The 27,470-nt window shown below is 43.2% G+C and overlaps 2 protein-coding genes across 5 annotated transcripts in view; one reads left to right on the top strand and one right to left on the bottom strand.

The window, feature by feature from the left end:
* Positions 1 to 17,316, top strand: part of LOC308463449 (uncharacterized protein) — a 34,942-nt gene extending 17,626 nt beyond the window's left edge. Inside the window, exons 8-20 of the mRNA XM_080981856.1 lie at positions 26 to 189; positions 1,758 to 1,782; positions 3,108 to 3,158; positions 4,674 to 4,779; positions 5,782 to 5,918; positions 7,107 to 7,412; positions 8,244 to 8,354; positions 9,914 to 10,040; positions 10,323 to 10,490; positions 11,574 to 11,747; positions 13,481 to 13,659; positions 16,344 to 16,414; positions 17,042 to 17,316. Of these exons, the coding sequence (XP_080837982.1) occupies positions 26 to 189; positions 1,758 to 1,782; positions 3,108 to 3,158; positions 4,674 to 4,779; positions 5,782 to 5,918; positions 7,107 to 7,412; positions 8,244 to 8,354; positions 9,914 to 10,040; positions 10,323 to 10,490; positions 11,574 to 11,747; positions 13,481 to 13,659; positions 16,344 to 16,414; positions 17,042 to 17,185 (1,763 nt within the window). The 3' untranslated portion in view covers positions 17,186 to 17,316. The remainder of the gene's footprint in view (positions 1 to 25; positions 190 to 1,757; positions 1,783 to 3,107; positions 3,159 to 4,673; positions 4,780 to 5,781; positions 5,919 to 7,106; positions 7,413 to 8,243; positions 8,355 to 9,913; positions 10,041 to 10,322; positions 10,491 to 11,573; positions 11,748 to 13,480; positions 13,660 to 16,343; positions 16,415 to 17,041) is intronic.
* Positions 17,317 to 18,331: 1,015 nt separating this feature from the next.
* The window catches only part of CKAP5 (cytoskeleton associated protein 5), a 44,502-nt gene continuing 35,363 nt past the window's right edge, over positions 18,332 to 27,470 (bottom strand). For 2 of the 4 annotated variants that reach the window (XM_081001403.1, XM_081001405.1), the window contains 6 exons: positions 27,030 to 27,218; positions 26,803 to 26,940; positions 25,591 to 25,674; positions 22,986 to 23,142; positions 21,960 to 22,114; positions 18,332 to 20,642 (listed from right to left, as the gene is read on the bottom strand). In XM_081001403.1, coding sequence (XP_080857529.1) covers positions 20,394 to 20,642; positions 21,960 to 22,114; positions 22,986 to 23,142; positions 25,591 to 25,674; positions 26,803 to 26,940; positions 27,030 to 27,218 — 972 coding nt within the window. In that variant the 3' untranslated portion in view covers positions 18,332 to 20,393. The remainder of the gene's footprint in view (positions 20,643 to 21,959; positions 22,115 to 22,985; positions 23,143 to 25,590; positions 25,675 to 26,802; positions 26,941 to 27,029; positions 27,219 to 27,470) is intronic. The other 2 variants (XM_081001404.1, XM_081001406.1) reach the window with 2 other exon arrangements.

Genomic DNA, 27,470 nt, shown 5'->3' with positions numbered 1-27,470 from the left:
CTGATGGGTGTTCTGCTCTTGCTAGTCTTTCTCGATCAGAAGCAAGCACTCTCTTTGCTGAAGCGCTCAAGGCGAGCCAACAAAGGATACCTAGAAGAGGTGCGCAAAGGCAATCTAGAACGGGAGTGCCTGGAGGAAGTGTGCAGCTATGAAGAAGCCCGTGAAGCCATTGAGTCTAATGCCCAAACAGTAGGTATCATTCCACTTTCCTTCCTGCAGAACAAGGCCTGTTAAGTCACATATTCAAGGGCCCAGCAACCACTGTGAGGATTGCACAGTGGATTTCTTCTTTAATTCCCCAGTCTCCTTCCAGATGTTGTAATTTTATTTTATAAAAAATGTATTAATTTAATAACAACAAAAAGTGCAAACATAGCAAAAAGAAAAGAAACAAATAATAAGGATTTAAACCATAATGCATCACAGCTTGGAAGGACAAAGTACAAAGACCCAGTGGAGCTCTAAAGGGATAATAAATTGTTTAAATAAAGATACCCTTTACAAATAATAAAGATTTATAAAAATAAATCTAGGAGGCTTAGTTTGGTCAGAATCGAGTATACACTTCCAGAGTTAACACTAAATACGTTACTTCTGGTAAATTAGCCACCATAGCTGCTAGAGAACTGTGAAAAAATTGTGTCCTGGGCTTTTTAGACTCATCTACCCATGTACTATCTGAAATCAAAGGGGCGCATTGGTAGCCAGATGTGACATTTTTTCCAGCTCTTCTACACCACTACATTTCTCAGATGTATGTCACAATTAAATTCCCATCATGATTTTTGACTCTGGGCCCCAAATGAGGCATTAATAATAAATTTGTATAATATAGAAACCAGTCCCTTTACATAATGTGTCGTATCTTTGACCAGTCATTCAAAAGGAGTCCGTTGTCTGGTAGCATCTCTTCTCTTAGAAGAACAGATGAGAAATGACCTCCACTGGAAGCCCAATAACCAGGGAAAGTGTTTATCCCCATACATGTTTTTATATATGCTATAGACAACAGGAACGGTTTCTGTAAATAATGATCCATTAAGCAATATAGTTGACAGGACATTATCATAAGACTTCCCCTTGTTCCTAAAAACTGGGTGATACTATAGGACAGGCTTCCTCAACCTTGGCACTCCAGATGTTTTGAGACTACAATTCCCATCTTCCCTGACCACTGGTCTTGCTAGCTAGGGATCATGGGAGTTGTATGCCAAAAACATCTGGAGGGCCGAGGTTGAGGAAGCCTGCTGTAGGATGTAAGTGGGGAAAGGCCCGGTGCAGATGCCACCACCCTATTCAGCCAAACCTTAAAGGTTGTTATATTAAAATATACTGGCTAGCCATGTCAAAGATCTAAATTTGTACTTCTAAAATGGGTGGATGTTGTTGGACTACTACGCCCATCATCGCTTGTCCACTGGCCACACTAGCTGAGGCTGATGGGAACTGGAGTCTAACAACATATGGAAGGCTGGCTGAGGGCTTGTTTAATTCATGCAGTAGTTACCCTTGAGCTATATGCATCTCATAATTGCAATAGATTTAATTTGATGGCAGAAGCAAAATCAGATGTGTCCTCTCTCTTGCTGAGTCATGACAATCATATCTCATGCTGCCTCCAAAGAACTCAGAGTGGTGTCTCATCCTGACAGCTTACAGGGTAAGACCTTTATAGCATCAGCAGTACTGTAGAACTGCATCAGTTGACTTACTCATTCTTGGGTATTTCTTTCTAAGTGAGCACTTTTGTTTTGCAGGATATATTCTGGGCACAATACTCAGGTATGCATGTCTAAAGCTTCTGTCAAATACCCTTGCTATTTGAATATTATTTACCACTGAACCTTATTCCAAGATCTGGCTTTCACAGGCTCTGGAGAATTATGTCTCTACATCAATGGCCAGTATTAGCCTTGCATATCCCCGAGCAGCAGTCCCTGCAAATACTTATTTGGAGTTAAATCCTTTGAAATCTGCAGAACATCTCCAAATAAACATGCATAGGATGATAAAGGTGCAAGCATAATAGTAGCATATCTTAATTCTTCCTTCTTCTGTTACCATATTTGACCTTGGAGCTCTTGCTGTGGAAGTCCAATTGCACAAACTAATCCAGTCATACCATTTAAATTGACCCAACTATTAAGGGCTACTTTGGCCATAACACACACACACACACACACACACACACACACACACACACTTTCCTCACAGTTGTGTCAACTTATTTCCTCCAGCCGTGTCCTCCAGTTTCCTCTCTCTTCCTGTCCCTTCAGTAACTACTATCAGCACACCAAGCTTCAAAGTTTTTCATGTTGCTGCTCTTCATCCATTCATGTTTAGTTCTTAGTCAGCTGGACTTGGTCAACTTGCATCTACTGCTGCTACCAATGTCCTCCCACCCATTGGCTAGATCCTTCTTTCTGTATAGGATTGATCCTTTCACTAGCGCTCTCTCCCTTGCTATTTGCCTATCCCTAAGCAACACATCATATTCATTAAGATGGCACTGATGGCAGCTGCCAAAGGTTTCTTACTGGCAAGGCTGGACCGTTCATCTGTTTTAAAAATGGAGAAACAGAAACTTCTCCCTAATTCATCCTTGCCCAATGTTTGGGTGAAATCCAGTGTCACGTGACATCTGTGCAATAGGAATTTTTGCTTCTCTTTCCCCCTGAAGCCCCCATAAATCTGCTGTGGGTGGTCTCCTAATCCTCCACAGCAGATTTGTGGGATTGGGAGTGGAGAAGAGAGGAAGGAGATCTCCTGCTGCACAAATGGGAAGTCAATTACACTGGCAGACAGGCATAGTTGGATTTCACCCCTTGGGGGCTTTTGGAGTCAGAAAATGAGAGTTGCTTTCCTATCTCCCAATGGCTGTGTGCTGCTCTCAGTATCAGAGAGGCAGCATGCCTCTGAGTACCAGTTGCTGGAAATCACAAGTGCAGAGAGGGCTGTTGCATTCAGTCCCCCTTGCAAGCTTCCCCTGGTCCATCCTGTTGAGGACCAAATGCTGGACTAGGTGGGTCTTGGCGGGTCTGATGCAGCAGAGCTGTTCTTACGAGCTGAAGATCCCTTTAAGCTGAATTGTATTATTCTCTCCCCAGTATGTAAGTCTCAGAAGCAGCCCAGAGCAGCTCTCGATGAGTGCCTGAAAGGTAAGCAGCTTAACAGTGAATCTGTGATGCCCTGGCGGTGGTGAGTGCAAGGAATCTGCTTTCTCTGAAGAGACTGGAGGCAAATTCTAAATAAGGCAAGATCACTGAGAAGCATTCCTCTCAGGAGAGTCCCTCTCTCTTTCCTAAACTTGCAGAGGGACACTGCTGCAAACAACATTTTAGCAGATGTGCGTGATTTATATACCATTTATTATATGCATTGCAGCTACTTGCACCCCCCGCTTTCAGGATACAAATCCTTGCAAGGTGTCTTAAAGCAACATTGAACTACACTCATAATTTCACAATAAACAATATGAAGATAGAACAAGTCATCAGGATTCTTGCCCACAGGGCAGTTGGTGGCAGAGCAGGGCATGGGGGAGACCTGCTGCCTAATGTAGACACTAACAATACTGTAACTTGTGAGAGAGACAGGATGGGTTTTGAAATTCTCAAATGTAATTTAAAAGATATGGAGCCAGAGCCTGGTTCCTTGCTGCACGTGCGTATCTCTAAAAACAAAAACACATTTGTCTCCTGCAATGTGTGATGTGCCCAAATATCACTTTGGGTTATCTGTTAAGAAAACCAATTAGCAAATATAATAAATGCGTAACATTATTATAGTCTGTAACAAACCCATTGCAGGAATATCTAACAAATTTCACCAGTACAAGGATTCCTGTTCATTCAACATAGCTTTCCCTTCCTCTCCATTCTCCACCCCACTCCTGAACCCGTTCTGGGGTTTCCCCCATCCTTCCAGAGCAATTTGGGGAGGGAGGGGGATTTGAGGAGGATGGGGAAAGGAGAAGAGGGGATGCTCCACTGTGCACATGGAAATCCTTGCGCTGGCCTAAGAAGTTAGTTGGGGTCCTTCTAAGTCTGTGGGGCATCTTAGCTGTTCCAGAGTATAGCATGGATCCAGCCCTCCTCCCCATATGAAATAGAGAAATGTAAACAAAATAAAAATTGCCCAGCACTTTCTCCATTTTCTTTTCAGCACCAAGGGCAGCATAGGAGTAAATGTTGTATATTGAACATAGTTCAATGGTTTTCCATGTTCATATAATCTTCAGAAGGAGTTGCACCCTGAAAGGTGACCTAAAAATATATAAACAGATATAAATACAATAATATAAATAAAGGCCTGTGTTTGGATTGGGTGCCAAATGTGTCTTGATCAATGAACGATTGCCTATGTGAATGGTCTATCCCAAACTCTCACCACTGATAGAACATGTATTTTCAAGCACATCGTTTTCTCTGTGTGTTCTTTCTACTGACCCTTTAAACACAATGCTTTTCAATGGAGTCAGTTCCCAGATTCAGCTGCCCCTTCTGAAGTGTAGAGCAATCAAGTGTAGCTAAACCAGGGGACAGAGAAGCACCTCTGAACTAGCACTTGTTATGTGTATCAGCCTACATCCAAGCCACTGAGATGGCTTGACTCTCTGAATATGCTGCTAGCTGTTCCATTTCACTGCATCCTGTATTTTTTCATTCCAACAGGTGACTGTGTCAAAGATGCGGGGCAGAATTATAGGGGATCCATTTCGTTCACCAAGTCAGGAATTGAATGCCAATACTGGTCAAGCAAATTTCCTCACAAGCCTGAGTAAGTTTGCTTGCTTGCTTGTTTGAAAAAAAAACCAAACATTTCTGTGCCACCCTTTGCTTGCAGGGCTACCCTCTGAACTGGAGGCAACTCAAGCCTGACTTCCACTTGCCTTCACGCAACATTGGATGGAGAGACTGAGCAGAGAATAAAAATCCAGTCGCCTGCCCATTGAATCTTGTGCATCTTGGGTTTTAATTGGAAGCACAAAGCGCAAGGGAATATTGTACAGGGGAATATTGGTGTGCTCTAGGGGAAAAGGGGATCTGCAGGCGCGAGTAGTATGACAATAAATGTGAAACCTCCCCCCCCCCCCAAAAAAGCCCTTTGAAATATGTAGGATTTCTATGGCAGTTCCTGGGAAGATAAATTATTGAGGAAAGGAGACGAAACCTTTGAGAATCACTGAGTTAACCATGTAAACAAAACTTTCAAGGACTAGCATCCACGTCATCAAACGCATGAAGTGTTATCCTCAGTTATCCTTGGAAGGGGGAATTGTAAGCAATGTGGTTGGAGGGGAATGAAAACAATGCGGACGACAGGGACAATTGAGTAAAAGCTTGAATGTCTTCAGATAAGCAGAGCGGCCCTTCCCAATAGCCGCGAGCTGCAAGATAGCCAATGGAGGACATGCCCAGCCAATTGCATCAGGGGAAGGGGGGGTGGAATCTGAAATCTGTGCACACGCATATGTGCATTTTGGTGTACATGAACATGCGGTGTGCACATGCTGGGCGGGAAGCCATAGCCAGTCATAGCTGTTCTTGATGTACGTGCACAGTGAAATGCAGACATGTGATTGCTGTACGTGACGATCTGTGTCTGGCCTTCACCTCTTTTTCTTCTTCCGAGGGAGTGCTTTTCATGTAGAACATGCCATAAACTGCAGTGCAGTCCTTTTGGGCGCAAGATCCAGAGTTCCCTTACTGCAAGCCCAACTATAAGAGGAGGGATTTTCTGTTTCCCTGTATCGCTCTAATGTATCGTGCTTTCTTTTAGCTTCAACACGACAAGCCATCCAGGTGCCAACCTCACTGAAAACTACTGTAGGAATCCAAACAACAACACAAGGGGTCCCTGGTGCTACACCCGAAACCCAGTCGTGCGCGCAGAAGAGTGTGCTGTACCTGTGTGTGGTGAGTCTCAGTGCTGATGCTCCAGGTATAATAATAATAATATATTATTTATACTCCGCCCATCTGGCTGGGTTTCCCCAGTGTCAGGCTTTAGGGGCTCAGTTTCCACGCTCCTCTCCCCTTTGGCAGTAGATAAGCGGAACAAAGCGAAAGGAGTCTCTCACCAGTTATAATCTTTAATGATCACAGTGAGAGAACAAAAGAATCCATTTCCAGGAATGAAGGTGCTCCCAATTAAGGGTTCTACCCACTTCCCCCCAGTCACCCACGTCACTTCCGCATCTTGCAACCTGATCTCGCAACCACTGTGCTTTCTGAGCAGCCACCTTATCTGCTCTCCTTGACCTGGGGCTGAGTGGATGGACGCTTTCCAGTGAAAGGGAGTCTGTTAACTCTCACTCTTCCAGTGTTTCTTCTAGCTGTTTCTCATCCAGTATTTCCCAGTTTTTGCCTTCTGAACTATGTCCCTCTGCAAACCACTGTTCCAAATCTATACCGTCCTCCTGCTCCTCAGGAGCAGGGGGAGGGGGAGGCTCCCACCATTTCTCCTCAGTGCAGCCCTCCTCAGCACAGTCCCTGACACCCAGCCACTCTGGGCGGCTCCCAACACGAGAAAACACCAAACATTAAAAACTTCCCTAAACAGGGCTGCCCAAAGATGTCTGAAGTAGAGTTTGATTAGATCCCTCCTTTCAATTCCAGGCATATATGCACAGCTTCCCTTCTATTTTTATTTTATTTTATGATATTTATTCCAAATTTAAAGTTACAAAAAAGAGAAAGAAAAACCATACAAAGTACAAAGAAAACTTTAACAAAGCGAAAAATAAAAAGATAAAGTGAACAATAAAATAGAATAAAAAAGAAGTCTTAACAAAAAATATAAAAATGCATTAAGTTAAAATAAAACAAAAACAGATTTAACCTTTACATAGCCTTTTCCCTTTACTTATTTCCATGACCTCCTCTCACCTCCCAATTTTGTATTCTAGTTCAAATCGTATTTCCAGCAAATCCTTCTAACCTTATTTTCATTTACGTATTTTAAAATTTAAATAATGTGATTAAACCTCCTCTATTTCATGAAATTCATCATACAGCTTCCCTTCTAAAACCAATATAGATACGGTGAAGGAGAACTTCTTAAACAAAACGATGGTCATGATTCCCTTGCTCCTCTTTTTTCAGGTGAGAACCGGACCTCAGTTCCAATTTCCCCAAGGACCCCAGGGCAAGAGCAGAAGAAGCAAGGGCCTTGTGTGCCGAACAAGGGGCTGCAGTATACGGGGACCCTCTCCGTCACTCTTTCCGGGGCCCAGTGCTTACCATGGGCCTCTGAACAAGCGAGAGCGATGAGCCACGGGAAACCCTTCCATGGCAACCCTAACCTGGTGCAGAATTATTGCCGCAACCCTGATGAGGACGACGAAGGCGTCTGGTGCTACATCAACCATCCTAACGTGACCTTTGACTATTGTGACTTGAACTACTGCGGTAAGGAGCATGCAAGAGACGTGCCTTTGCTTTTTGTGGTAAAGAGGAGTTTCTTAAGATGAGACGGGAGGATGGTTTATGTGGGAGAGCCAGATGCATGCTGGGAGTCATGTATGCATGTCGGTATTGGTGTGCATGTGTTGAAAGCTTCACATGGATTTGATGGGCTTCCACTAACTTAATTGCTTTCTCTGGTGGCCTGCAGGTAGGAAGTAGATAGGGTGGCCACGAAGAACAGAAGGCAGGGCTCTTGTGCCTTTTAATGGTTATGTAGAGCTGCGATGGGCAGATTGCAGGCTTGCAGGATCTACCAGTGCATGAGTGTGTTTGTTTGTTGGTTGGTTGGTTGGTTGGTTGGTTGGTTTGAACCCTGAGGTCCACCAGCCAGAGCCAAGTGCAAAATAATGTCCCAGCCAGGCAGACATATGCTAAGAACGCATGCTGAGCCCAGGAAGTTGTGATCAGTAAACAGAACCACAAACCTGCTCTGGGTTTTCGCCCAATCACTCTTTTTCATCCTTTTAAAACATGGCATGGGAAGCTTAAGTTATTGCTTATGGGAGTGAGATTGCGAATCACCCCAAGACCTCCCCACAGATCCCAATCTTTCTTCTGCCTACCCCTGTTGTAGAAAAAGAGATGGCCATAAAGGCAACACCTGCTGAACACCCCCCCCCCCACACACATAACTTTTGAAAGTGCAGAAGTATCCTGAAGATTGCCCCCTGCCCCTGCTTGTATCTGGCCATTGTAGAAAGTAGATTTAGCAGGAATGAGGAGACTGACTCTTCTGTGAATTAAGTTCTTCTCCGCCCTGGTCTTCTCTTTCAGAAAGTTTTGTGGATGATTTCGATTATGAGGATGAGCAAAGAGCAGGCCGGACTACTGTCCAAGAACACAAAACCTTCTTTGATCCTAAGACGTTTGGTCAAGGCGAAGCAGGTGAGAGGGCCAAGATAAAGTCAAAAGGAAGAAAAATAACAATTAATTAAGCCACAACTTCTTCGTACAACACATTGCTGAATAATAGGACCCTTTTTTAATACTGTATTGGGACAGGGGCTGGAATGGTTTCTCTTCTTGCTGATTGTGGTTACTGGCTCCACCTTGTGGTCAAAGGCAGAAAAGCAAGCAGGGTCTTCTAGAATCCAGTTTGCTTTCCTGCCTTCATTGAAGCAGCCATTAGCGGTTAGCTCTCCAAACTCTCCTCAGGCTAATTTTTTCCTACTTGGTGTGAATGTTCTTGTTTATCTCATTTTTGGAAAATTATGGCATGGGTTGGACCTGATGAAATCCCATTTCTCCTGTGGCCCTGACTTGCCTCGGTGAGGGAGATGCCGTCTGATGAAAGAACCTGATGTCAATTCAGTGCCAGCTGCTTCTCAAGCACACACTGCCTGAGAATGGCTCAACCCGGTTCTGCTGAAGCAAGAAGCAGACTATCATTTTTGAAGAGGCAATTCCTCCTGAGTGAATGGGGGGAGGGAAATGTCTCTTTTCAGACAGTGGCTGCTAACCACAGTGTGTAGGAGGGGGTATTAGGAATATATCCCCCCTCATATAATCAGTGGCACCTTTTTAATTGATCAGAAACTTTCCAAGCACTCACAGCCTTCCTTGTACACCTTTAGATGCCAGGCGAAAACATTCCTTTTCAACCAGGCCTATGGCTGATTAACATCCTATATCCTTTTAAGTGTTTTTGTGGGAGGGGACTTACTGGTTTGTTTGTTTTATTATGTTGTGTTCTCATTTTGTATTTTTATATTGTGAACGAAGGACGGTATACTAACTAACTAACTAACTAACTAACTAACTAACTAACTAATAGCAGCCAACATTCACTAGCTCAAAAAAACACACCAAAAAACACCTCTGCCAGATGGCTACCCAAGGACACAATGGTGTCACATGCTCTGACCTGTACTTGGTTCGCCTTGGTGCAAGATGCCACTTGTACTGTTGCAGTCACATGACCTGTTTCGTTGTCCAAAGCTCACTGGAGAACCAAGTGTGTTTCAGGCTCCGCAGTGCCAGAGTGGGCACTTAGGGGTGATACTGTTGATGACCCTGTCCATTCCCCAGCGAGATCAGAGCTATAACAGAAGCATCTAACCAGAAGATCCCCCAGAACGTTCAGGAGGTGGGCTACAAGAGGATGCTCTCCCCATCCATTCAGACATGGTCCTATCCAGCCAGAGTTTAGCATCCCTTAACTTAAGGGTGGAATAGCATAAGTCCGATAATCTAGCTGGCACTCATGTAAACCTTTTGAAAGGAATAAAAACAGCATTTTATATAGACTGTCCAGGACTGAACCTATGCTCCAAATCAACTCCCATTATTCACCTTTCCAACAAGATGAGATAAAATTCCAGCTCCGGGTCGATGTCTTAGTCACCACCAATTATTATTTTCTTGTAGCAGAAATGCTAGCTTATGAAAGATATGTTCATATTTGAGAACTGGGTAGTTACAGAAGGATGGATCTGTATTTCCAGACTGTGGTTCCCGTCCTCTGTTTGAGAAGCTGCACGTATCTGATAAGACTGAGCAGGAGCTGCTGGACTCCTATCTGGCAGGCCGAATTGTGAAGGGATCCGATGCTGAAAAAGGCAGTTCCCCGTGGTAAGCATTATAACTGAGGTTTGCTTATGTTCCTTTCCCATGCCTGTCTACTCTTTTGCATGGACGGGTGACCTTTCAGAACTCCGTAAATGGCACTAGCAACTCCAGGAAGAGACTTTTGCAATTTGTGTTTCTGCCTCATTCTTCCTTTGAAGCACAACAATGGCCTGTCAGTAGAAAGATGCTAGTCTGTTTTGTTCTCTGCAGGCTGTGCTCTGGTCATGTGCTATTTCGGCTAAGACCCTGAGCCTTGCCTCTCTTTCCCTGCCTATTTTGTTCTAGGCAAGTGATGCTGTTCAGGAAGAGCCCTCAGGAGCTGCTATGTGGAGCCAGTCTCATCAGTAATCGCTGGATCCTAACTGCTGCCCACTGCATCTTCTACCCACCTTGGGATAAGAATTTCACTAAAGACGACATCATTGTACGGATTGGCAAACACGACCGGAAGGTGTAAGAGATTGGAAAGGAAATTATAAATCTTTCAAATTACATACTGACCATAGGCCATAAGAGCTCTATATAAATGCCTCTTTTCTATATGGGAAAAGGGAAACCATTTGGGGACGCAGACAAAAATCCTAGAATTGTAGAGTTGGAAGGGACCTTGAGGGTCATCTAGTTCAACCCTCTGCAATGCAGGAATCTCAGCATCCATGAGGAGATGGCCATCCAACCTCTGCTTAAGAACCTCCAGGGAAAGACAGTCCACCACCTCTTGTGGGAGTCTGTTCCACTGCCAAACAGCTCTTGCCATCAGAAAGTTCTTCCTGTCATTTAGTCAGAATTGATTCTGGGCCTGCAGAACACTAACCATGCTTCTTGGTGTCAAGGGAAATCTTCCAGGATCCAAGGTGTCATGCATCCACACACTAAATTCAAAGTATGCACATTTTAAATATCATTCTTAGGCTTGCCCCACTATGCCAAATGGTCAGAAGTCCCAGGGGCTTAGCATTTACCCAGCTTTGGTTTCCTTTGTATGGAGGTCTCTGGAAGGTTATGGCATTTTTAAAGTTTATTGACAAATATACAGGTTGAGCATAGATTTAGGGTAAACACACTAACAGAAAGCCAGTTTGATTGCCTGACCTCCAGAGAGAGGCAACTCTAATGAAGGCAATTTCTCTGAACTTGAATAGCCCATAAAGTCAGCTCTTTCTGACTGAAAACTGTAGTCTCCTTCGTTCCCTTGCCCAGAAAAAAACACAGACCTAGATTACATCATTCTTACTTAGGGGAGGGGGTTATGCTTATGCCCCCACTTCTATGATCTTTCATGCCTATCCAGTACATCCCAGAGTGTTCCTGTATCAAAAAGTAATTCCCTAGCAATTAGTTCCCATGGAGACACATTACCTGAACATACAACCTGTATTTTTTTCCCCTTGCCACAATTAAGGAGCCTCCAGAAGTCCTATTTCACCATCTACTTGGCTTGGGCTTATTGTAAACTGTAGTCAAGTTGAAGGCATCCTGATGACAGTATTTAAATATGTCAATTGCTTCTCTCTCTTTTTTTGGGAAATGTTTCAGCTATGAGAGGACTATGGAGAAAATTATGTTGATAGAGAAAGTCATCATTCACCCCAAGTACAATTGGAAGGAGAATCTAGACCGGGACATTGCACTGTTACTACTGAAGAAGCCCGTTGAGTTCAGCAACTATATACATCCAGTCTGTTTACCCACTAAAGAGATTGTTCAAAGGTAAGGAGATAGAATGTGATGGTTGTAATGGGAGCAGCCCCATTCAAAATGATAGGGAACCTGTCAAGTTAAGTTAGTGGTTTGTAAACCTTTGGTGAGGGGGACAGTTGGCCCATCCAGACATTGTGTCATCACCTAAGTAGATTGTGAGTGTCCTCAAACATGCATCTTCCCAGTCTTACCATTGATAAAATCTGGAATGGCAGCAACACTGGGAAAAGGCAACCTTGGGATTGACTAATGAATCCCTTTCTGCCTTCCACTGAAGGTGGGTAGTCTTCACTAGCAGGATGCAAGTTGCCACCAGGCCTGGTCCTGCTATTAGGCAGACTGAGGCAGTGGATGCTGGGTGGTAGGGAGCAGCAGCAAGATGTTTGTGTACCACTCAAGCTGTCCTGCATCTTCTGAGCTAGCCTGCTGTCCTCAGACATGGTAGAGGACCCTGTCCTGTTGCCATTACTGAAGTAAAATCCAAAGACTAGTCCAGTCGGGTTTTCTACTTGGGACACCATTTGGTTCTTTGCCTCAGGCAGCAAATTTTATTGGACAGGCGCTGGTTGCCATGAACTGAATAAGGCAGACAAATGAAGCTGGAGCTCTTATATATAGGACACAACCGTTCATATTTTCCCAGTAGTAGCAGTAGCTTCAATAGGTTCTTTATTAGAAAACAGCATGCAATATAACTGTTAGAAAAGGGTAGGGTGTGGCTAACCTACATGATATTGAGAGCTTAAAAGTAACCTTAAATAAGTCCCACTTTGGCTTACTTCCAATTTAAGTGTGCAGAAGGTTACAACTCAATTACTTCATCTACTTTGGCCTCTGGTTCCACCAATCATTGGTATGTGGCCCCCAGAAGACAGTTTATGAGGGTATGTGGCCCTCAAGCTGAAAAGCTTTTCCCACCCCTGCTTTAAGGGTTCTGTTTCCTGAAGGGAGTTGCCTGCAACACTTGATATCCTAGCAGAAGGATTTTAGGAAGCTGGCTGGACACACACTTCACAGCCATTTGCGCTGAATTAAAAAGTAGAGATGGGCAAAGAGTACAAAATGAATAGGGAGCCTAAGTTTAGACGGATCTTAACCGTGAGTACCTAGTCCAAAGTACTGATTGCAAAAGGAGCCCCATGTGCAGACCTGGGGTGGAAGATCTGAACCTTAAGACAAATGATGGATTTACTGGTAGGGATGGTGTTTGTTCTTCTTGCCTAATAGAATGCACATGTGGCAGCTGTGTGCAAAAGAGGCCGAATGCAGAGTAAAGTATGCGTGGTTTGTACGTCCACAGCCATTACACCTTGTAGGCCAGGGGTCATGCACACGTGAGACAGACAGTGTGTGTTTAAGGAGTGTTTCTATTCCCACGGTTGAAGAAATACAATGAGAGCACAGCCAGTCTGGAAAACTCGGGATTTTGCAAAGAGCAAAATGGAAACATCCTGTTTGATGTAACTTGCCATTTATTTCTGGAGTCTAGCCTTGCTTCCTTCCCTATGTGCTCTAGATACCTACAGAGGACTTCACCATGGGTGCCTTCCTTCCTGTAGCACCCTGGTCTCTGCTGAAGAATTCAGCACACACAAGAGACACCAGTTTTTTGTTTGGAGCAGTGTAATTAGGATTAAGACAAACCATTACATATACATAACAAAAGGAAACATGTTTTGCCTACAAATGTCAGCCAAAATGATTTTAAGCTACTGGGGTTTGTGTTGTTTTTTGTTCTGTAGCCTGATGCTAACGGGATACAAAGGGCGTGTGACTGGTTGGGGAAACCTACAAGAGACATGGACCTCTGGCAGGTCACCTCTGCCTGGCATACTACAGCAGGTGAACCTCCCTATTGTGCCACGGGAAACTTGCAAGGCATCCACCAAGATTAGAGTCACAGACAACATGTTCTGTGCAGGTAGGTTTTCTTTAGCATCTGATACGTTCTTTCAACTGAGGGAGAAACTGGTGAGGTTATGTATCTGTGTGGTTGGGAATACTGAAGGAAAAGCCAACGATTTCAACTGGAAGTGAGCCAAGCCACATGTTTCAAGGGAAGGAGAGTATGAGCCAATCTGAACTGGGATGAGATACGATTACCACAGTAAGACAGCTGGAACTGTCCTTCACCATATAAATACTCCTACCCCCAACCCCCTTGGCTGGTGACAATCTGGACTCCCAGACTGAAGAATCTTGACAAGTGGCCTCCCCTCATAAACTGGGCAATACCTCAGAGGCCTCCAGCTGTGTCTAAGGGAGGGATATTTCCCTTTGGTCTGGCTAGTACTGTTCCCTGAGTGAAGCTGCTGCACAAAATAGGAAGACCCATAAGCCTACATGATTTCCTCTAATTTAATGCTAAGAAAGGCACCACCAATCAGGTGAGAAACTTGGCCAAGCTAGCACCAGGCCCTGAGCAAAATTGCAACAGGCCAGGAACTCCCAGCCTGGAGTGGGGAGAGGAAATAATGTATTTGTGTGGGCAGTGTGATGAAAATCCAGGCTAGACACCAGGCTGTGCCTTTGACAAAGCTCAGCTGAGAAGAAGAAACACAAAGTAGGCTGAAGCTCAAGAGGTGAGACAGGAGTGCTTCATACATTTAGCAGGTATTTGCTTGTATCCTGTACACGAGGCAGATACACACATGGTGAAGCAAATACATGGAGTGATGAAAACAGGCCACAGAGATCCGTAACTGGGTCCCCTAGCATATCTGATCTACCTCACATTGCTGTACAGAAACACACAGTCCATGTTTCAAAATCCCTCCAGAATTAAGAGCCCCCACAACCCCAAACATCTCACGGCCCATTGCCAGACTTGAAAAGTCCAACCATCCCTGCATAGGGGGGTCTATCCAACCCCCCATTTCCAAACCAAACCAAACTTTATCTTTTCCAAATCTGGCTTTTTCCAAGTTCATTTGTCAAATCCAAGAACTCATGTTCCTGCTGGGCCACAGCTCCCTCCAACAGTAAGAGCTGTTCGACAGTGGAATTTGCTGCCAAGGAGTGTGGTGGAGTCTCCTTCTTTGGAGGTCTTTAAGCAGAGGCTTGACAACCATATGTCAGGAGTGCTCTGATGGTGTTTCCTGCTTGGCAGGGGGTTGGACTCGATGGCCCTTGTGGTCTCTTCCAACTCTATGATTCTATGATCTCTGGCGCCCAAGGTTCAGCAACATCCTCTTCCCTCATCTGTTCTGTCAGAGCACACTCCTGATTTGATTCCTGGGTGGGCTCTATATAGTTTTGAAACATGTTTTTAAATACCACATGGAGTTTAGTGTGGAGTATGGAAAAGGGGCTGATTTGTCGAGAAGGGTCAAAAACACTGTTAAGTTGGAGTTCCCACGAGTGAAAGGAGCAGGAGACAAAGTAAAGTACAGGTATAAATATGAAGAAGAACTGCGGATGGGACATGGAAGGGACTTAAGGGCCTCGGACATAAGATTACCAGGTTAATGCGCTAGATTGATGGGATAGAAAGGACTGACAAAACCCGGGACCAGGAGGAAGAGACGCTAGATGAAGATTGGAAGGGGGAAAAAATTTTTTTTATTAGGATTGTTTTATAAAATTGATGAACGTTAGAAAAATGTTGGAATGAAATTATCTGGCTTTAGCAAAAATGTTTGAAGAATTATGTAAGAATATTATGGTTAGGAGAAATTGGTATAAATAAGATCTAAGTTTTAAGTTTTAAGGTTTTTTATAGTAAGATAAGATTAAAATAGATTAAGGTGGTTAAGAGCGGTATAGTGGTTAAGAGCGGTAGGCTCCTAATCTGAGGAACTGGGTTCGCGTCTCTGCTCCTCCACATGCAGCTGCTGGGTGACCTTGGGCCAGTCACATTTCTTTGAAGTCTCTCAGCCCCACTCACCCCACAGAGTGTTTGTTGTGGGGGAGGAAGGGAAAGGAGAAAGTTAGCCGCTTTGAGACTCCTTAAAGGGAGTGAAAGGCGGGATATCAAATCCAAACTCTTCTTCTTCTTCTAATGTAATGACAGAATATTATGAAATATGGAAAGGATTTGCTGTGACAATTAACAACTAGGATACAAAAAAAGGGAGGAGTGAGGAGGTCAAAGAAATAAGGTAATGACAGTTAAGGATTTGAGAATATTGGATTTGTTTTTAAATGTTTGTGGCATATTTTTGTTTTTTGATTGTGTCGTGTTATTTCTTGATTTTGATTTTTATCAATTTGTATTGTTCGATTGTGGTTTGTTTTTCTTTTGTTTTTTTCTCTTTCTTTTTCTCTTTTGTTTTTCTTTTTGTAATTTTAAAATTCTTAATAAATATCATTTAAAAAAACAAAAACAAAAAACAGAAACACACAGTCCAATCCCAATTCATACTGAAATGACAATAAATGGAAGAATAGTGAAAGCAACAGGGAAATTTATGGAGCTAGATCCCAGTTTTAGTTAACTAAGGGCTGATTCCCCCTTTCTGGAAAAAGAGATTTCTGGTTGCTTGAGAAGGCAGTACACAGGCACTGATTTCTAAAAGATTAAGTATCAGATGGCGAAAAGCAGCAAAAGGAAAACAGGAGATTGAATCCTCTGTAGTCAACCCCAAATGCCTTTTTATTGTTTAGGGTACAGTCCTGAGGACTCTCAAAGAGGAGACGCCTGCGAAGGCGACAGTGGAGGCCCTTTTGTCATGAAGGTATGTGTAATGCTCCAAGTGACGTAATACATCAATCTCAAGTGGCAGCAAAAGGGTGACATATGTCATGACTTCTTTGGTGGGCCCCGAGCTTAAAATACTGGATCAATGAGAGAGGAACAGTGCTCACGTTTCAGCAAGGATGCAGGGGGCCTAGTAAACAAAGCAATCACTTCAGCCTCTGGCAAGAGAAACCTCTTTGTTATTTGGCAGTCTGCTGGTCAGGGTGGAGACTGGTTGGCCCTACCCACTATGGGCTCCAGTCCCTCCCACTGTCAGCAGGTCACTTGTTACAGCCCTGAGTGAATGCTACCCTCCGTGGACTTTCCATCTGACATAGAAACAAGCTTGTGGATCCGATTTATATTGATAAGTCAATCTTCACATGCATTGTTGGGTAAGAAGCCCCTCATCCCACATCTTTGCGATTAAGGGTGAGATTTCCTTTTAGAAAAGAGATACTCATAAAGCTCCACTGTAAGAAATACCTGGATCTGGACCTTCTATGGGCTCTGAAAGTCTTGAAATATAGTCCTGTTGCTGCTGCTTGCCCTCTTTATCTGACCTATATGCTTTTCCCCAGTATGCTGACTCTTCCTTGGTGCTCTTGCACTCTCCTCTCTCCAGAACCCAACAGATAATCGGTGGTATCAGACGGGTATCGTCTCATGGGGAGAAGGCTGTGATCGTGATGGCAAATATGGATTCTACACCCACGTCTTCCGCCTGAAGAAATGGTTGCAAAAGGTTACTGAGAAACATGGGCATTAAAGAACTTAAGCTCAGCACCTGCACAGTGATTTAGAGATGTATGTATACTGGTCAAACATGACAGGTAACTAAAAGCCTAAGGAAGGAAACGTATTTTGGCACAAACCTCAATAAAGGTTCTGGACCAAGTACTCAATCTCCTTTGTTGTCAATTGCAAAAAAGTGAACTTAGCAGTACAGGTACTACATGTAAAGTTAGCAAAGCAAAACTGTGACTAAGGTGAATGTACTGCATCTGGTTGAATGAGCAAGTTAAATAGCTGTGCAGGATAACCCTATGCAGGATCTTTTAGAATCAAGCCTCACAATATACAATGGGAAATCCTCAAGTGTGGCTAGGGTTACAACCTTAGCATAAGAAGCTGTAAGTTATGTGGCCTTATTTATCTTAGAGTAACAAAGGTAGGAGTGCACTTAGCCTCCGTTTTTGCCTTCAAAAAGGAGAAAGTAAAAGAAGTTGCCTATAGTTCACCGGTTTTGGGGCTCTGGGGAGAAAGCAGATACATTTTGATTGAAGTATGTTTTCTTCCAGCAATTTCAATACAAAAAATATAGTTCAAAGTTCAGAGTGAAACTACAAGCACCACTCTATGATATTCATGGGAGTAAACCAAAGGGCAGCTTGTGTGTTCTTTGGTGTGGTTGCTGTGGCATGCAGTTTTATTCAATCCCATTAAACAAAAAACAGTAGTGTCTGCAAGCAAAGAAATGTACCCCACCATTGCCACGGCTGTTAAATCGAGCCTTTTCTACAGCAAGAACCATTTCTAAGTGAGGCATCATAAAAAGATACAATGGAGAAAACTAGTCAAATTCCATGAATATTGACAAAGGTTGCCTACGTACTATATCTTTAATTTCCCGCCTCAAAGAATTTTGGGCCCTATTTGTTATGGGTTGCTGAGAATTGTAAATCGGGCAGCAATAAACTACACTGCCCAGAATTCTTTGAAGGAAAGAATGTGCTTCGGATGTGCTATTAGAATATGGTGCATACGCCTTAAGATAGTTTATATTCATAAAAAACCTGTTATTTATACTAATGCTGATCAGGCATTGTCCTTTCAGACACAGGTAGGCAAAGGAGCTAGTTCTCCTTGAATACCTATCATCGGTAGATCACCAAGACTAAGGGAGTACAGAGAATTTTAGTAGTAAAATGTAACATTTATTCAAACATACTGTAGAAACATTTCCATTGGCTCTAGGTTAAGCTAAACGTGGCTTAAATAGGGCATTTCTGAAACCAGCACTGTAAGGGGAGAATGTATCAAAACTAAAGCCACACCTAGTGGTGGGGAGAGCATCTTTTTAGAGAAAACAAAGTTTGCCAGAGACTTCATTGCATTTCCAAATCTCACTAATGACACACATACACACCCCCTGCAAATTGTATTTCTAATGACCATTACCTCTCCGTTCCTAGCACTTACTATACCAGTGTGAGCTCCAACATAAGAGTAAGGAACAGGGCATCAGCTACAAGAGGAGGCTATCACTAGATGCCACAAGCAGCAACTCAGAGCCCCACAAACTGTATGCATTTTGCACCACTGCAAGGCACACCAAAGTGCTATAGAATGATGTGGCTGACAGGTGCTGATTCAATCTTTCATAGCCCTACCTAAGGCAGCTGATTCAATATGAAGTGGCATCCACTGAAAAAAACTGCAAGTTAACAATGGGAAGTGTGCAGAGTCCTCCCAGAAGGCAAATAATGCACACACTGGGATGCACCCTCTTATGGGCATCGCTTCCAAATCAGCATACACATCATAATGTGTACACAATGACCAACAAAGTTTATAAAGACAACCAATTTGATTTGATGCAACACTAAACTATGGTGTATAGTAAATGCTATTTAATCAACGTCTAACAAGCACGAAGAAATGCAAATGAAATTAAATCTCTGTCAGCCACAGGAAAGAGCTGGTATTTCTGGGAGCGTGTTAAAGCCGGTGCAATGCCACTTATGTCAAAATATCCAAGGCAGGGGCAGAGGAGAGAAGATTAACCTAGAAATTACTCCAACAACTGTGTGCTATAGCTCAGATTGTAAGAGGCACACAAATGCATAACCCATACATAAAAGCAGCAAGTCCTCCAGAACAATTCCCCACAACCACATCCACGTGACCGTCAACTGCCACAGTATAATTCACCTTCTGAGAACACATGTATTTTGGAAACAGTGTCCCCAAGACTATGTTCTCAACCACTAGCAGCAATCACTGATCATACATTTACTACAAAACTTTCAGGCTGACAGCAGAGCTAAAAATATATCTAAGAGCAAATATTCTGGGCTCCAGCATGTATAGCAACTGACATATGAGGAAAGGCCAACATGTCTTCAGTGTAGGATACTGATCATCCACCATTTTAAAAAAATCAGTTCTCAAAATGGATGAAACTAAATCCTTAAAAGGAACCTGAGCATTCTAGCACTTGTAGGCTAACTAGATAAAAACACAGAGAAGGGCTTGGAAAGTGGTTTTTTAGGGGGTGAAATGTTTTGCCTCTGCCCCACGCAATTCTGGAAGCCATGGTAAGACTAACAGTGCTCACAATAGAAATCAAAGATTTCTTCAACCTGAAGCATGCTTGCAATGTTAGTGTCTCAGCTTCTCCATGAAAGTTAATCTGCTGTGAAGGTTTAGACAGCAGCTCACGGACAACTAGAAAGGCTGAGTCACTTGTAACTAAGAACATGGATGGACATTTCTCACCAACAGCCACTGCTGCTCCCAGAGAGTTAATGCAAACTTTATTTACAAAAAGACACTTAGTTAATTCATGCCATGCGTCCGTACAGAAACTGTTCAAGGATTATATGGAGAAGAAGTTGTTAAAAATAAAAGGAAAACCACTGAAGAGCTTCTAAGAGTTAAGAGCTAAGAAAGAGAAGACAACTTTACAAATAAAGTTATGAGAAACTGGATTGAAGAGAATGGTTGTTTACAGCTCTGTACACTAAAACTAATACAGACAGTCTTCTACGGTCAATAAATGCTCACAGAGAAGCAAAGTATGTACAAAGACTTGTGCCACAATGACTTGGATCCTCCTCCAAGATCTGCTGTATTATACACATAAACCAGTTTGTATACAGAAGGCCTACATGAGGCCACTTAACTATGAAGACTTCTAGTTTAGTAAACTAAAGATGGACAGCTCTTCAACAGCCACGCTGTCTGATGCAATTTCACTTGCGGCTGCTTTTTATTCTCTCCAGTCTTTTTTTCAAGTCATCAATATTGGATGCTGCAGAGGAGGAAGTGGTGGTTCCAATGCCAGAAGAGTGGGTCTGATTGGAGTCCAGATCGATGTGCTGGTATTGTTCCCGTGACTCACGGAGCTGTGAAAGCTTACTGTGGAGCATATCTGTGGAGGACGCAACTGTAGGGGCTGATGGCTTGGACAGCTGGGAGGTCAGGGGTGCTCTGTCTTCCTGCTGTGGACAGAAACAATGCTCAAAACACTTGTTCCAAAGCAAAAATTATCAATACCAGAGCATTTTCTGTTCTGCTTGCTATTTGGAAACCATTCAAAAAAAAGGTGGTGTGCCGATCCTTTTACGAGTTTAGAATAATGAGTGGGTTCATACACCTGTGCTTATAGTGCAATCCTGATTATGGGATTGCTAAAGTGAACGATCCAGCATCTTGGCTTGCTCCTCCACCAACTGCGTTTTCACCACATACAGCACCTGTCAGCTGGAAAGGAATTTGCTCAAGCACGCTTGATGCATAATAAATTAACACATGGCATTTCTTTGAGTCCACATCAGACACAAAGCTGAAGCTTTGATGCTATTCCATTCTGAGAGGGAGCCAGTCTTTGTAGAAACAATCGTCTAACAATACCTTTGTGACTGAACCAAAAACATCTTAACAATTCAAAGGCAGTGTGAGAAATCAGGTCACAACTTGTTAGCTTCCATTTTCCCCACTCTCATTAGAAAGTGCTCAACTGGAGCTTCTAGATGGTTCACACATCTAAGGAACCACTGAACACTGTTCCAAAGTTTATCTAGATGTGTTTCTGGGTCAGTTTCTCCAGTGATTTATCAGGCATTAATGTTCTAGCATCTCTGCCCCATATAAATAGTATGTTTCTTTACAATTTTATTAGTTGTCACAGCTCAATATGCACTGATTAATTCTGTAACCTTTACACATCATCATTATTATTATTTTGCAAATCAAATATTTTATTGCCACAAAAACATTCTTTTCAAGTGCAGTCTATACACAGGCTTGCCCATCTATGTAGATATGATAGTACGCCAAGCCTACACACACTCATAGAACAATAAGCAGTAGTGCAAAAGCCTGATGTTTAGAGCTTTGGAGGCAAAAATACATTAGGCCTTCTCCTATCAGACAGTTTATGCACTACATACAAAGAAAAATGTGTATCATTGGTTGAGAGATCAATGAACCTCTGAATTGATCACCCAAGAGGCTCAATGGTTTCATGACAGGCAAGATCAGCAAGCCCCTCCTATGTTACAGGGAAAACAGCAGCTCAAGTGATAACACTCGTGCTTTGTCTTTCCTCAGTTCTGTGCAGCGCCTGAAGTAGCTTCCTGTCCCACCTGGCTGCCCCAAGGAGTCTAGCGAAAGCAAGTAGTCTGCAAGCAAAGATGTGTCAAGCCTTCTACCCCAAGAGCAAACATGCCATGAGAGACAAGGATTCACCAAGGACTAGAGAAAGAGAGAGGATGCTGAAACACAGACACTGCCGCATACGTAAATCGAGAGAATACCTTTGCATTGTCAAGGCCACATCGTTGCCTGAGGATTTTTAGCCTTTCCAAGTAGACGGAAGGCCCCACCTCTTCCCCATTGGCATTTCCTATAGATGAAGGGACTGTATTGGTGGGAGTAGGGATACACGATACCTCCATCTGTGGAGAAACCCCTGGAATATGGAAAAAACAAAAACAAAAAACAAACACAAACACAAAAAATGAGTCCAAGCAGACACCAACTGAGGATTGTGATGTTTCTCAGGGTCCATGTGGTGTAGGAGCTGCTGCACTTTCTGTGCTCCGGGGAGAACCTCAGAAGCCTTGGACCCTGAGTCCACTGCATGGCTCCTCCTCCTGCCAGCACTGCCTTTCCTGAAACAGGAGCACTGGCTATGGGAAAGAACCAAGATGTGGGTTCTTCCTAGGTAGCAGTCTGAGGTTTCTGATTATTTTTAAGAGGTGAAGGAAAATGAGCCAAGCTGCAGTGGCCCCAGTGTAGTCCGGATGCCAGGATGTGTCCTTATTGGTTCAGAGGTCTTTTAATATGCCTACTTCTGCAGTGGGAGTGACATTGTTGATTCACAGCAGCTGTGACTTTGCAGACTACTTGCTTTTACTAATGTTTTTGTGGATAGGAAGGCTGAGAACAAGCCTTTACGTATGTTACAAAGCAATTAGGAAAGGCAATGCGCAAGTGACCCATGACTCGTGCTGCTGCTTTCCCCTCTTGCATTGTAACATGGGATGGTGGGACTTGCTGATCTGAAGCTTGTGGATCGGGAGATACAATTTTCTTTGCTTCTACGCAGCCCAGGAACCAGCTCTTAGGGGGGGAAGTCAATTGCAATTACCTCCTGAGGCCAAGAGAAATATGCTTGGTGAGAGACTATTGTGCAATTGCCCTATGATGTTTTAATTTCATGCCTATATTTCATACCACCAGTTACAAAAGAACAGGTGAATTATTTCTGAAGCCCCCTACAGTCAATTACAGCCATTGGCTCCCTCTAGTCCATGCTGTCACAGTGCTCTGGGAGTTACCTGTAGAAGGAATGCGCCCTTTGCCCTCCCTTTCCATTTCAATCAGTCGGAGACCTCGTTCCACATAGCTCTGGAAGAACTGTGAGGAGTTTTTTAGGAAGGGCTCAATGTCTGCATCAGAATACTTCTTTTTATATTCATAAAGCTCTGCCAGACCCTGCAGAAAGAAGAGCTTCAGTCATTCAAAAGTTACATGTTTACAAAATCATCACCAGCTTTAGGATTAAAGGTGAGTGTGCTGCAAAACTGGTAAACACAACAGAGTTTGAAGGTGTCCACTACAAAAGGCCCAGGGCCAAACTGCTTTTAATTTGGCAGGATTTATTTGCTTTGGAGGGGCTCATATGCCAGCAAATTTTATCCATGTCTGTCAAATGGTGTGTGTGTGTGTATTACTTCCCATTAATTAACGGGGACGAGGAAATGTGAAATGGTTTTGGACTGACTCAGCACCTCAGACTGAGGCAGGCTGTTTTCCAAAGTGCCATATCAGGGTCTGAACCTAAACTTGTGGTTGGTATACACTCCTAACATCTACCACCATCCAGAGCACTGTCAACAATACAGTGGTACCTCGGGTTACAAACGGTTCGGGTTACAAATGCTTCAGGTTACAGACTCTGCTAACCCAGAAATAGTACCTCAGGTTAAGAACTTTACCTCAGGATGAGAACAAAAATCGTGCGGCAGCAGCGGGAGGCCCCATTAGCTAAAATGGTACCTCAGGTTAAGAACAGTTTCAGGTTAAGAATGGACCTCCAGAACGAATTAAGTTTTTAATCAGAGATACCACTGTAATTAGAATTAGTCCACAGAATGACATTCACACAACGTACATTTGCTTTTCAGCAACAGAGCATTTTGACTCCTTTAACCCATACAGATGAGGAAACAATCATATCTACCTTTACCTTAGCCAGGTGAATCAGCCAGCATACATCACACTGGCATGCAAGGCACATTGTAACCCTGTGGCACTATGCATCATAGCACTTTCCAACAGCTGTCCTCTCATTAAAATGTCCCAGTCTGTGTGTATAGTAACACTGGAGCGCTACAGAAAGTGCTCTGGCCAGGGGGCCGCTAGGGGCGCCTTGAAAGATGGCGGATATTAACATCTATCCAGCCCGCACGAGGTAATTAGAGGCTGATTATGGGGAGTAAATCAGTCTCCCTAACATCTTTCCAGGGGGGAGAGATGCAGTTATCACCCGCGGTTGCCGTAAATCACCCCCGAGTTCGGAAGAAGGAGGGGGTGAGGCACTGGGTGTAAACCCTCGGCGGATCTTGGAACTCCTCCGAAGCTACTTTCAGGAGCGAAACTAGTTGCGTTACTTAAAAGGAAAAATTTGGTGAAAGATAACACACATGCTTCAAGAGAGGCAGGAGGTTTTTATCTGCTAACAATTTTACCACCGAAATGAAGAAGACTGAGACGGAAGATTAATCAAAGCACTAAAGACAAGCTGGTATGTGGATTGCAGTGCAACGGAACTTAAAGGGGGGGGGGGAGAATGACTTTTTATCTTTTTTCCCTCTAAGTGATTACTAATAACCCTCCCTCTGAGAGGATCCGTCACAGCAACTAATTGGCAAATGGGACTGAATATGAACTGTGTGGGAATGATATAAATTTCCTGTAAAGGATTTGGAAAGAAGGGCTCTCTCTGTGACGCAGTTAAAATGGAGACAGGATACGAGACCTGTGTTGCAGGAGGTTTTGGTCTTGGGGGAGGGCGAGCCGAAGATTTATTTCTTTCGATGAGATTGCGAACTGGAAGGGGCAGCCCTCCTGGAAAAAGGCTAATTTACGATGCAACAGGTCGGAAAAGCTAAAGAGCAAGCTTTAGACTGTATTTCATCTGAACGACAAGATGGCGAGTGCTTGCTCAAGCGGAAATGCCTGGATTATTGGGATTTACGAGAGAGCAGTATAAAGTCCACACAGAAATACAAATAAGACTGGTGTTTTTTTCAACCCACTTGCGGAGTAATTCGGAGGCGAAGGAAAAGGAAAATGTGTAATGACAAGGATTGAGAAGAGGAGACTGAAAATATCATTCTTAACATGAAGGCAGCAGAAAACAGTTGAGGATTGGACTCCTGCCGATCGAGAAGCATGGGTACCCCCCACAAAAAGAATTTATAATTTGGCAAATAATTGGATTATATATGTATTGTTATAATTTGGACTAATTGGTTTGATATGTTTAATTTGGTAATATGAAACTTAATAAAAATTATTTGGGAAAAAAAAGAAAGTGCTCTGGCCATGAGAGAACAGTGATTTAGATCATCCAGGTGATCAAAGTGCTTTTAAAAAAATATCCCAATCTGGAAAGACTCCCACTCCAACAGGCAAAGGAGGACTGGTGCTTACCGTGAAGATTACCTCCTGCTGGAGTGCAGAGTGCATCTAGGATCCACTCTTCTTTGCTAATCAACCAATAGCTGGTTTTCATTAAGACATGCATCAAATTCAAGCCGATTCACTATATTTTTTATTTCACGATGGACAACACTCCCAAATGAGCCCTTTGGGAATTCATTATAAGTACCAATGTTCCTAATTTTTCACCTTCCACCATGGTAATAAAGCCCTCACCTCTTTAGTGTTTTCTTTAGACCCAATTTTCTTAAATATCTCTGCTAAAATATCATTCACTTTGGCCTTTGGTGTCTTTTCATCCTATAAAAAGAAATTGAGACATATTACCAAAATAGAGGGGTGACAGTTTAGACAGTTGAAGCATTTCTATAAATATAATAAAGGGCAGATAAGTTGTCCTGATTGAACCAGTAGGTGTTGGTTGCTATTGCTATTAGAGTAAGAGTGGTCAGCTGCAGATTCCATACATTTTGCACAATTAGGAATCTCCAACACCAACAAGTTGTAAGTCTATGCAATGACATAGTGCTCAATAGCCAAGAACTGTACCAGGTCTTGCAGTATAAGTCAAGACCTGGTCAACCATGAATGCACTAGGTGACCTGGAGGCACAGGATTACTGGACTGGGAAGAACTTGCATCAACCACCATACAATGATACAGGTTTATGGTCAGTTGTAGGTTTGTGTGAGAATCCAACCCCAAGCAGGATTAAAGATGTACTGTGGCGAAGAAACAGATGTGCCCTCTTCCACCTCTTGGCTATCCTGCTCTGAAGCTCTACAAGCTATGATACATACATACATACATACATATGGGGTGCTGAGAATCACTGTTTCCACATTCTGTTTCAGATGAACCTCTGGACAGAACATAGACATTTTTAACCTTGTGGCGGGCGGCGGGGGGGGGGGCAGTCCTAGCATCCAGCTGTTCAAGGAACCAGCTGAGATAATAAGAGGCCAATGGGCATTAGCATTACCACACGCCAGTAAGAATAAGATGTTAACCTTGTAATCAAAGAGGCACAAGATACAACAATGTTAAATTAAAAATGTACATTTTAACATTAGTACTTGCTAGCAGTTGTGCTGCACCAAGTTTGTATGGATTTGAATTTCAATGTTACTGTTCTAGAGGAGACAAAGTTTATGCCAAGAAGCTAAGCCACCCCCCTCTTCACACAGCTCTCTCTTCTGTTGGCTACACATGAAAGGGGAAGAGGAAGGCAAGACTGGCAGATCATGCTGCATTCTCCTTCCTTTAAAAGTGAACAGAGATACTTGAAGAGCTTAAGCAGTCTTCTGAATGGTCCAAGGTAAAAGCACGACACAATTCAGAAAAGATTCCAGTTGTGGGCTCAGTAAACTAACAAGCTTCACACCTGGGTGTCATGTTTAACAATTTTTAAAAATATGGAATACGTACTGTGCGAGAAGCTCCCTTTTCTGTGCCTTTGTCAGACTTGCTTCCAGTTTGGTCCAAGGAGTGTTTCATCATTTTGCACAGGTGGGCCTCTAACTCCGACTCATTCTTGTTATCTATCATTGTTAGATGATCCAAAAGCTAGGAAGAAGTGTGATACCTTTTAATTAAGAAACCTTTTGTTATTCCAGAGATCATAAGCACCTTGGGGTGAAGCAGTTTGCTCTCACCTTGGGTCCCTTCAGTTTGCACAAGGTGTGAATCAAAGTCTTCAGCGTCCGTATTGGGAATTCACTCTTGCACTGCTTTAGTTTTTCTTTTGGAAAGACCTTCATAAAGATGTGGATGTCCAACATGATTCGGTCCAGATTGATAGTGTTGATAGTTTCAGGGAGAAGTCTTACCATTCTCCATAAACACTGTGGGGGAGGGGGGTGGAAAGGTAGATGGTTTATTTGATAAACATTAAGACAAAGCAAGTCCTCACGGTAATCTAAGAATGTCATCTCTGAACTTGGTTCTTTGAGCTTAAAATGATATAACATATGGATTATTCCTTCACAATGGGCTTGTTCAGGTGCCTGCCCAAACACAAGAATGCCCCAAGTCCTGTCTGCAATGTCTTTGTAAATGTTGCAACCTCCCACTCAGTCCCCAGCCTTCCATGCATT

The sequence above is a fragment of the Podarcis pityusensis genome (assembly GCF_964106645.2).
Source record: "Podarcis pityusensis genome assembly, chromosome: 1".
NCBI lineage: Eukaryota > Metazoa > Chordata > Lepidosauria > Squamata > Lacertidae > Podarcis > Podarcis pityusensis.
This window is presented reverse-complemented; position numbering and strand designations above follow the sequence as displayed.